The sequence below is a fragment of the Denticeps clupeoides genome, chromosome 14 (genome assembly GCF_900700375.1).
Source record: "Denticeps clupeoides chromosome 14, fDenClu1.1, whole genome shotgun sequence".
Classification (NCBI taxonomy): Eukaryota; Metazoa; Chordata; class Actinopteri; order Clupeiformes; family Denticipitidae; genus Denticeps; species Denticeps clupeoides.
In genome coordinates, this window is record NC_041720.1 from 18,734,827 (window position 1) to 18,745,977 (window position 11,151).

At 43.0% G+C, this 11,151-nt stretch overlaps 1 protein-coding gene across 3 annotated transcripts in view; it reads left to right on the forward strand.

Annotated features, from left to right (window-relative positions):
• The window catches only part of cdc42bpab (CDC42 binding protein kinase alpha (DMPK-like) b), a 45,166-nt gene extending 34,476 nt beyond the window's left edge, over positions 1–10,690 (forward strand). The window contains exons 25-40 of one of the 3 annotated variants that reach the window (XM_028953618.1): positions 120–225; positions 793–929; positions 1,229–1,368; positions 1,447–1,528; positions 1,602–1,821; positions 1,910–1,972; positions 2,637–2,935; positions 4,066–4,360; positions 4,985–5,082; positions 5,186–5,270; positions 5,561–5,684; positions 5,811–5,928; positions 6,056–6,170; positions 6,756–6,913; positions 7,838–7,912; positions 8,880–10,690. In XM_028953618.1, coding sequence (XP_028809451.1) covers positions 120–225; positions 793–929; positions 1,229–1,368; positions 1,447–1,528; positions 1,602–1,821; positions 1,910–1,972; positions 2,637–2,935; positions 4,066–4,360; positions 4,985–5,082; positions 5,186–5,270; positions 5,561–5,684; positions 5,811–5,928; positions 6,056–6,170; positions 6,756–6,913; positions 7,838–7,912; positions 8,880–9,011 — 2,247 coding nt within the window. In that variant the 3' untranslated portion in view covers positions 9,012–10,690. The remainder of the gene's footprint in view (positions 1–119; positions 226–792; positions 930–1,228; positions 1,369–1,446; positions 1,529–1,601; positions 1,822–1,909; positions 1,973–2,636; positions 2,936–4,065; positions 4,361–4,984; positions 5,083–5,185; positions 5,271–5,560; positions 5,685–5,810; positions 5,929–6,055; positions 6,171–6,755; positions 6,914–7,837; positions 7,913–8,879) is intronic. The other 2 variants (XM_028953620.1, XM_028953619.1) reach the window with 2 other exon arrangements.
• The last annotated feature ends 461 nt before the right edge of the window (positions 10,691–11,151 follow it).

Consider the following 11,151-nt stretch of genomic DNA (forward strand, 5'->3'; position numbering starts at 1 on the left):
CACTCTTCTCACTGCTGCAGAAGACACCTTCAAGAGTCTGTTGCACAGCATACCTTTGCTAGCTGAAAAATAAATCCCAATTATTGTGCTTTGTTGTAATCTGCATCTCTGCCCCACAGCCAAAGGCACACCAATTTGTGGTCAAGTCGTTCACCACACCCACCAAGTGCAGTCAGTGCACCTCGCTCATGGTGGGCCTTATTCGGCAGGGCTGCACATGTGAAGGTAACGGAATACTGGGCCACTGGCCACTGATAAGTCCCTGATAATTCCCTGACATGGCACTCAAATTCTCAAAGTCCCTGACTTTCCCTGCCTGGAAGTCTGTGTCGACATATGTCCTTACGCTTACTAACTTACAAAACATGCCAGGCAAGTGTACATTTCAAGATATTTAAGACTGGCTCACCCAAAATGATAAAATAAAAGATGTAGAGGTTGTCAGAGATGGAGTTGAGGCCAAGCTGCCGATATTCAACAACAATGACCTAAATGCAGTTTTGAATTCTATAACCACTTTAAATGCCCTTTTCTGTATATGGAAGGTCATGGAAATTCTGCTTTTTGGTCAGGTAAAATTAGAGAATTTTGTTTTTCTGTTTCATATTCATTAAATATGTTGTTCATAGGTAAATAATGCATGATCACTGGTTCCCAGACTTGAGTACCAGATAGCTTAGAAATGGAAAGAATATTAAACAACCAGTCCAGTATATAGATGCAATAAAGAGAATGAATTCAATGAATATTTTGTGTCATAGTCTGTATTTTATCTGTTCTTTTGATCTGCAGTATGTAACTTCTCATGTCATGTAACCTGTGCGGACAAAGCTCCAGCTGTGTGCCCAGTGTCCCCTGACCAGACCAAGGGACCACTGGGGATTGACCCACACAGGGGCATTGGCACTGCATATGAGGGCCATGTACGAGTAAGTTGTGATGTTTGTGACATGTCACTTAATTCCTTGCCTAATTGAAAATAATGTTCCACATCTTCAAAATGATGATATGTTTACATGTCCAGTGACTCAGTGGCTGCAATATAAGGGAATACTTTCCATACCCACTGAATGTAGAAAATGAGTGAATGCAGTCACAGCCAGTTCATGTTCCAGATTTACATTTACATTTACAGCATCTATCAGACACCCTTATCCAGAGCGACTTACAATCAGTCTAATAACTGGCCTACAAGGATGAAGAGTGAAATATTCTTTCTCTATACTAGGTCCCCAAGCCTACTGGGGTCAAGAAGGGTTGGCAGCGGGCACTTGCCGTGGTTTGTGACTTTAAGCTCTTCCTTTATGAGTTGGGTGAGGGAAAAGCTATCCAGGCTGGTGTGGTGGTCAGCCAGATCATTGACATGAGGTGAGGGAAGCAGCAGTCATGTCTGTATCCTTCCCTGGTACATGCACACATCCATAGCATTTCCTCTGCTTTTTTCAGGGATGAGGAATTCTCTGTCAGCTCGGTTTTGGCATCTGATGTCATCCACGCCAACCGCAAAGATGTTCCTTGCATATTCAGAGTAAGTGCATCTGCATCAGTGCTAAAGATAAGGCCTAATTGAAATGTCTACCAAATCTACCTCTTGTTTTCAGGTTACAGCTTCCCAGATGTCAGCCTCCGCCTCTCAGAAGACCTCCATCCTCATCCTCGCTGACAGCGACCACGAGCGGAACAAGTGGGTGGGGCTCTTGAATGAGCTGCACCGCATTCTTAAGAAGAATAAGCTGAAAGAACGCTTTGTTTACGTGCCCAAGGAGGCGTATGACAGTTCCCTGCCCCTCATTAAGACTACGCAGTCAGCTGCCATCATAGGTACGATGACAATTTTTTTTAATAAACCATATTTATTGCTGATTTTTCTTGTGGTGACATGGACTTACAACCTGTGTTTGTTCCTTAGATCATGAGCGGGTTGCACTTGGCAATGAGGAAGGCCTGTTTGTCATCCATGTGACCAAAGATGGTTAGAGACCAATACATTTTTGATATGTTCAAAATATTCTAATCATGGCAAATGTACCTTGCAATATAACTCATACCTATGCATGAATTCAAAAGCATTAATTAATTTAAAATCTACCTGCTCTTCATTTCATGTATATATTCAGGTTTTATTTGCCACAGTATACAGTCAGATTGCTGCAATTCTGTATTAGCTGGAAATTTCTTACTCAGATAGGGGGACTACTTTCTGCATTTTATTCCAGCTTCTGCAGTAAATAGTACAAACACAACTTCTCCCTGAAAAAGAAAGAAACACTGCAAGGGCTCTGCTTTGAGAACCCACCCTCCCCTGTTCACCGTGGAATTACTCTGGGATGATCAGGGTGTTAGTAGCCTAGTGGGTAACACACTCGCCGGGTTCGAATCCCACTTACTACCATTGTGTCCCTGAGCAAGACACTTAACCCTAAGTTGCTCCAGGGAGACTGTCCCTGTAACTACTGATTGTAAGTCGCTCTGGATAAGGGCGTCTGATAAATGCTGTAAATGTAAATGTAAATGTCATAGTCCTAGGAAAATAGTGCAGGAGGCAGCTGTCTTGTTATTGTCCACATGTTTAAAGGTTCGCGTTATGTCAAACTCAGCAATATTGTATCCTGACCGTCTTCTGTAACTCGTTGTAGAAATAATGCGAGTTGGGGACAACAAGAAGGTGCATCACATCAGCCTCATCCCCTCAGAACAGCTGCTGGCCATCATTTCGGGCCGCAACCGCCACGTGCGTCTCTATCCTGTGGCAGCACTGGACGGCCAGGAGGTGGATGCGCACAAGATACCTGAGACCAAAGGCTGCCAGCTGCTTGTGTCAGGAACGCTGCGGAATGGCGCCCTCACCTGTCTTTGTGTTGCCATTAAGAGACAGGTCATCTGTTACGAGCTCAACAAGAGCAAAGCTCGCCATCGCAGAGTACGAGAGATCCAGGTGAGTGATGCTTATGGGTGGATGTAGCACAAAGTACAGGCCAAACGTTTGGACACACCTTCACACACAACTGGTGTTTAGCACTTGTTGGCCCCTTTGCCTTCACTCTGCGGTCCAGCTCACCCCAAATGATCTCGATTGGGTTCAGGTGTGTGTGTGTGTGTGTGTGTGTGTGTGTGTGTGTGTGTGTGTGTATATATATATATACACACATACACATAATGTGTGTGTGTGTGTGTGTGTGTGTGTGTATATAAAATCGGCTGTAGAAATGCGTAGGCTGCTCTGCTCACTGACTCTATTCACAATGTATAGAACTTTAATTAGGTTGCTGAATCAAATCACAGATACAGATTTTCAAATTCTTCAAGGGTCTGCTACTTCGACTTAAAGTGAAAGCATCCTATTCATCCAGTCTATGACAATTATGTTATTATATAAAGTATCGTTATCGGATCAGTATCGTCATTAACAACCAGAATTTTACTTGGTTCAGAAAGGAACTCAGTGTTATCACACATCCCTAACCACCACTACTCAACATGCATTATCAAACATGAACGCACTGACACTCACAGTTATACACAACTGAACACCAAGTGATCAGTATCTGAACTGAACACCAAGTGATCAAATATGATACATAGAGTAGCATTACTCCAAAATAATAATAAAGTGCAAGTAAAAGTAGTCCTCTGAAAAATTATTCAAGTTAGTGTACAATGACAATCACTTCACTTTTAAAAGTATGTAGAGATAAAACTACTCAAGTACCGAGTAACTTTTATTTATATATTAATTTCTTTAGAAACAATGTATTTAGACAGTGCTAATTCTGGTATTAATATTATAATAATATTAACTTAAAGTAGATTTATAATAATTAATGGACAATCTGAGATTGTGCTGAATTTTCTAAGATAGTACTTGTGTAATTGCCCAGCCCTTATTGGTGAGTATTCTGTTGTCGGTGTTTTGTTGTTTGTTCGTTTGTTTGGAATATGAAAATGTGAATGTACTTTTTTTTAGGACAGTTGCTCAGTTTCAGCTCATTACTGTGAGAATACAGTTAAAATCTTCAAATTATAAGGACCAGCAGACAGACGAAGCTGTCCTTCTCCTCACTTCAGGCTCCAGGTTCTGTGCAGTGGATGTCCTTCCAGGGTGAGCGCCTATGCGTGGGCTACCAATCGGGCTTCTCGCGCTACAGCGTGCACACGGAGGCACTGCCAGTCCCTCTGCTCCACCCGGAGGACCACACCCTGGCCTTTGTGGCCAAGCTGGGACTGGACACTCTCTGTGCAGTGGAAATCTCCAACAAGGAGCTGCTCCTCTGCTTCAGCTCCTTGGGTGTTTACGTGGACTCTCATGGCCGACGCTCGCGCCAGCAGGAGCTCATGTGGCCCGCCGTGCCAACTGCCTGCTGTGAGTTACAGGGTGGGGGCCCGGTCCCAAATCCATTCCCTGCATCCTACACCATGTGCACACTCCCATCCTGCATTGTAAAGGGGCTATCTAAGAAGCTATTTATATTTTTCATGCAATGTGCAAATAAAAAAGAAATGGAAGTGAAGTCTAGCCCCTTTACTCTTGTGGGCTTTGTTGGTTTACTGGAAGTACTGTGGACTTGGTACGACCCAGTGCTAGGCAGAGTGTGTAAGGAGCAGGTTCGGAATGATGGGTCGCGCTCTCTTGCTGGTGGGAGCTTTTTTAAATGGGTTGATGCTTCATCGATAAACCACTGAAGAAATAACAAGTGGGGTGTAATATTGAATATATTAGCAGCAATAGAATGTTGAGGGATATGTTAATTTATTAAATCTGCAGCATTTATTAGTAGGGAGAATACGTGGGGTGTAATATTGAATATATTAACAGGAATAGAATGTTGAGGGATGTTAATTTATGAAATATGGAGCCTTGATTATTAGTAAGAATAAGTGGGGAGCAGACTAGAAGTAGAATGTTGAGCAATGTGTTAATTTGGGAAATTTATAGGGACATACTGAGTCCTGATGTGTAACGCTGAGTCTGACCCCCGTCTTGCAGGCTATAATGCCCCCTACATGTCAGTCTACAGTGAAAATGCTGTTGACGTCTTTGATGTCAACAGCATGGAGTGGATCCAAACCATCCCACTTAAGAAGGTTATATTTGTCTTTTGTGAACAATTCCTTTACAGTATTGTAATTTTGTAAATTAATATTTCAATGTTTTAAATTCATTTTTGTTGTTTATGTACATATGCAGGTTCGGCCGCTGAATGCTGATGGTTCTCTGAACCTGCTGGGCTTGGAGACGGTGCGACTTATTTACTTCAGAAACAAGATGGCTGGTATGAGCATTCCATCTGGACTGAGAAGCAGGACTGGAAATAATCCCTCACCCACTATCACTTCACTATCCTTAACCACGTAATCTTAATCAGGGTTGCGGCTGCCAGAGCTCGTCCTAGTTAGAGGCGGGCCGGGGTTCAAACTCACCACACCATGGAGATTATATTTCATGTTTTAGTTTGGGTTAAATGCTTAACTTCCCCTGGAATGCAGATAGAATGTCAAGATGGAACAACAAATGTAAAATGGAAATTTTTTTTTGGATTCATTTATTAATTTTTTTTTCCAGAGGGGGATGAGCTGGTTGTCCCTGTGGTAAGTGACAACAGCAGGAAGCAGATGGTGCGCAGTATGAACAACAAAAGACGTTACTCCTTCAGGGTGCCTGAAGAGGAGAGGCTGCAGCAGAGGAGGTATATACACACACACACACACACACACACTCTCATACAAACTGAGAATGTCTCATATTTTTCTCTCTTATGCACTATGACCAGTTTAGACAGAGCAGTGACCGTGTGTATCTGTGTTGCCAACAGAGAGATGCTACGGGATCCTGAGATGAGGAATAAACTAATCTCCAATCCCACCAACTTCAACCACGTTGCTCATATGGGCCCTGGAGATGGAATCCAGATCCTTAAGGACTTACCCATGGTAACCATCCCAGACAGGCAGTTAGGCAGGGGCCAAATATACTGCATATGACGTCTGCATCTCATTTTTTGTATTGGACCACAATTGTAAAAGGATGTGTTTGATTTGCTGTATGTGAAATCTACAGAATGTGCGTACTCAGGAGAACCGATCATTCAGTGGCTCAGTCAGCATACCCTCTATTGCAAAGAACCGCACAGAACCGGGCCGGTCCATGAGTGCCAGCAGTGGCCTGGGCATACGTGAGTATCTGACTGGGTCTGAGCCAGCAAATAAGCAGTCATGCGGGAGGGAGGAAACCATTTTACAAAATGAGTGTCATCTGTCTCGCTACCACCGCTACTCACTACCTAAACTGGTGTTAGCATCATGACCTCCAAGGTTATAGTTAGTATCCTGGATCAGGTTTCCTCCGGGTTGCTCTGGGAATTGGCAAAGAATGGTGGTTGAGAATGAATTTTGTGTCTGTGTGATTACACCCTACACTGAGCTGTGATTAAAATAAGCAGTAGTGGATAGTGAATGAGTGATTATAATGAAAATGGAATATATAGATAGAACTTTTATTCTATTAGTCTACTAGCCTGTTTCTACATTTGCATTTACAGCATTTATCAGATGCCCTTATCGCGAGCGAGATTCAATCAGTAGTTACAGGGACAGTCCACCTCTGCAGCAACTTAGGGTTAAGTGTCTTGCTCAGGGACACAATGGACACAAGTGGGATTTGAACCTGGGTCTTCTGGTTCACAGGCGAGTGTGTTACTCACTAGGTTACTAACACCTTTCTTTGTTCTCCTTGTTTTATTTTGCCATTTCTTCTGCAGGCTCAAACTCCCAGAATGGCAGTGCACTGAGGAGGGAACTATCAGGCAGCAGTTACAGCTCCAAGCGCCAGACAATGACATCCCCCTCCGAGAGTTCGCTGTCTTCGGGTGGTGGCATGGATGTTGGCGATATGCCGCTGTCCCAGTTTGACCGAGAGGTGAGTTATTGGCCATTAGCATGCAGGTATCCACAGCATAATAGGAAACCCACATTAGCATGAAAATGTCTTGTACATATTCCACTCCTCATTGTCCTGTAGATTAAACGTCATCCCCTCACCAAAAAAGGAGTTTTGCAAATTGACATTGCTTCAGTGGCACTGATCATCCTGCATTTCATGAAGCTGTGATTCAAGATATCCTGCTTAGTTGATCTGGAAGCATTCCTACACTGGCTGGACTCATGACGCTTGACCAAGCAAGACCCTGTCTTGCTCTATTGTGACCAGTTCTGTCATTTTGTCCACACTTGCTGATGTGGTCTTTATAGTGTTTTTTATGGACCCTACACCTTAAATCCCATCTGACCTGTGACCTCTGATCTAATCTGCTAAATTGTAGCATTTAAGTTGCTTATCTACATATTTATGAGACATCCAAACTTGTTTCTTTCCAAATTGTACAGGTATGTAAAAGCAGGTCTGGTGACAGACAAAAGTCTAAACAGGGCGAAGGAAAACATTTCTGTGGCATCTTTTATTGCCAACTCAAAAGAGTTTTCAATTGTAAAAGTACAATGACACTAGACTTGAATTGAGACCTTAGACCTGTAACATTTTTTAATTATTGCTGGTTTTACAAAGCCTGTTGAAAATGGGTGATTGTTTGCTCAAAAATGGCAGAATGGATCATCAACAGCTCCCAGGTATGGGTGTTGTGTTCCATATTCCCAGGCTGGTCTTATCCCATCTCTAGCTTCCCCAAAGCTTGAAGTGGTTCTCACCACAAATTTCTTTCGCCCTTCTGGTCCATCACCCACAATGTCCAGCCTCAGCTCAAAACACCAAACCCACCCTTATAGTCCTTCAGCATGTGCCCCAAACTCACACAGCAGATCTGAAAGTCTTAACTCTCCTCTCCAGTGGCAGGCGGTTTCGCCCTCTGAGAAGACCCCCGATCTGAAAAGGGCTTTAAGGACCCTGCTTAGTAAAATGAAGGTAATGTGAAAAAGCCACAAACACCAGCAATACAGGCCCACATTTGTTCTTGTCCCAGTCATCTGCATCTGCCATCCCAGCCCCCTCCTTCCCTGGGTGAAACCACAACCACACCTTCCTCTCTCAACCAACACCACTACCCGGCCCTCCCAGCGGCCAGTTCTCATGTCCATCAATGGCAACCAATAAGAGCCCTCAGCAGGCTGAGGTGTAGCTCTGAGCACTGTTGGTCTAGTGGGTTAGACAGACGACCACAAAGTCCCAGGTTCAAACACCATTTACTACCATTGTGTCCCTGAGCAGGACACTGAACCCTGAGTGTCTCCAGGGGGGCTGTCCCTGTAATTACTGATCGTAAGGCACTCTGGATAAGGGCATCTGGTAAATGCTGGAAATGTGAATGTTGTTAGTGCATCCAAAAAGTGTCCAGATGTAGAAGCTGCAGAAGACCCAGTTCTAGACTAACTGGACCCTATAATCTAAAAAATATTCAGATATTTTGTCAAAATATTCTAAAATATACTAAATCTGTACAACAGTGATACCTTATGATAAGCAATTAGTTCTACTAATATTTATTGATCTTGGTTGTTGATTAATTACACCACATTCTTCATCAGACTCGTCGATTGTTCAATATTCAGGATATACAAATTGATTACTGTAAATGTTCAAATTCTGTTCTATCGATATGCTTCCTAACCATAGTTTAAATGCAGCAGAATCTCCGTCGCCTTGGTTACTGGAGCTGTGATCAAGCTTTCTTTCTTTATTTCCATCTTTGTCTAGAAGTTGGCTCAGAAATTCAGAGCAGAACATTTTTTATGTGGCAGCACACTGGAACGTTATTTTTCTTTATATCCCCTTTAATTCACCATTACAGTATTGTGGTGCATGAACGTTGTTGGAAAGACCTGACATGTTCATGTAACTGATGTTCTGGACCTTCTTCACTCTCCACCCACAGGACTCTGACTCACCACGTCACTCCACTGCCTCCAACAGCTCCACATTCAGCAGCCCGCCAAGCCCCGCTTCCCCACACAAGACCAAGTCCCTCTCGCTGGAGAGCACAGATCGCATGGGCTGGGACACATGAGGGACAGGACATCCTGCCAGAGCCTCATGCCCGCCTCACCTGGCTGCCTTTACCGGCACTATTCTCCTGAACAGCCCGTCCTCATCCACCCACTCCACTCTCTCGCTGCTGTGGATGAGGGTGGGGGCACTGGAGAAAGGACAGCCAATGTTCCCATTCCCACAAACCTGCCATGAGTGCAGACTTTCAAACAGACGATGACTGTTGGCATCTGGGGTGGGGTGGGGAATACATTTATTTATTATGCTGTTTTAGATCAGCCCACAAACACAGAACCAATGTGTGTGTTCATTTGCACTCAGCGTTTTCTTCCTCAGCAATAGCGCAGCTAAACGACCCAATAACCCCGTCGCCCCGCCTGCTTCTCCACTTTTAGAGTTGTAGGGACACACCCACTATACTGGGACCAGTTTCAACCAGTCCTTCTATCTGACCAATAAACACACAGAAATCCATCTCACAAATAATGTACATAGGTTACATGTAGAGTATAATATATTAAGGACATTCTATAGGACTAGAAAATGGGAGAAATGGCTCATTCTTTTTTGGGAATGTTTGGGTAGTGTGATCATACGAAGGACACTGTAAACCCTTTATTTTTATTGATGTATTTTAGGCTTTTTCTTATTTAATGCATGACATTTTGTCTTTCTTTTGAAGTTGAAACTTGCACATGTTCTCTTGCCTGTCTGTCCCTCATTTGTTCTCTACAATCCTTTCGATGATACGTACGCTGCATATCCAACGTTTCCAGATTTTTTGAGGAATTGTACTTTTTGTGCTTTTCTACTGATGAAGGGTTGGATTATTGAATATGGAGTCATAGGAAGGTCGCACTCACTGAAATGCAACAGAAAACAAACTTGTGAATTATCCATTCCATGTGTTTCTTCAGTTCCTTTTCAGATCTTTCTTTTGTCAAGTTTTGTGAGGAATAACATCAAAGGGAGGAATGTTTGCTTTTTCTTGCTTTCTTTAAACTGAGGATTGTAATTCTGCCCAGCAGTAGCATGAGTAAATGTAACTTCTGATCGCACCAGTGCCTAAAGGGTTCATTAGTGAACATCCACTAAACTGTTTTCTCCCAATAGCCAAATTTAAGGGCTTGAAGGTCCAGCTCCAGCCCCAACACCCGATTTCTACTTTACCGTGGGTACAGAAATTTGGACCGTTCTTTCATCCCTGTTGACAGGTGGCTACCTGCAACATCAGTTGATATCAGTTGGGTATCATATTCATACGTCCCTGCATGTTCAGGATCCAGAGGGTTTACTGATAAAGCCACTCTGTCAGGAGGCAACGACTCCATGCACTCTTAAACATTGCCTTTGCATTTCACCCAATCTTCTCTTTAATTCAGTACCACTCTGTCATGTCTCATATATTTTTTTTATGCTTTGTAATAATTTGTACAGTTTTGCATGTCACCGGGTGTAATCAATTCTATGGTTCCATGTTTGTTTTGGGTTCTGAGCTTTTTTTTAACTCTACATCTTGGGATTTTTTTTATAAGGATCCTCACTACAGGTGATGTAGATTTTTGGTTCTTTTTTTGCACAGAAATATTTAAGGTATGAGGTCATAAACTGTATAGACTGGCCACCATGAACATGTGGAGAACATATTATATTAACCTGACTCCAGTGTAATTCAATAAAATGGAGGGCTGTTACGTATTTGGCATCTCTTCAGTGTCATTAATTAAAATTAACCATAGCATCATATCTTGCACCAAGCAGTCAGTAGCAGATCCATCTTGTCTGGCAAGATGAGTGGAGCCTTCATTTAAAACATGCCACAGATGCCCGGTTGGATTGAGATCTGGAGAATTGAGGCCAGGTCAACATCTACAAGTAGAAGAACAGTAGCAGGTCACATTCAACCAATGTGATACTTTGAAAATTTGAGTACTGGCATAAACGTAATTATTCCCTGACTGCAGTCTAGTGGAATCCATGCCTCAACCAGTCAGTGAGGTTCAGGTGGCAAATTTGTACTTACTCAATATTAAAAGATGTATTAGTGTTAGTGTATATTGTGATATGTATATAAGGAGGTGTAGCTACAACTGGTGGAGTTGACACCCATACAACACAAGATGTCACTACCACCCAGGAATCTTGCCGTTCAGTGCAAC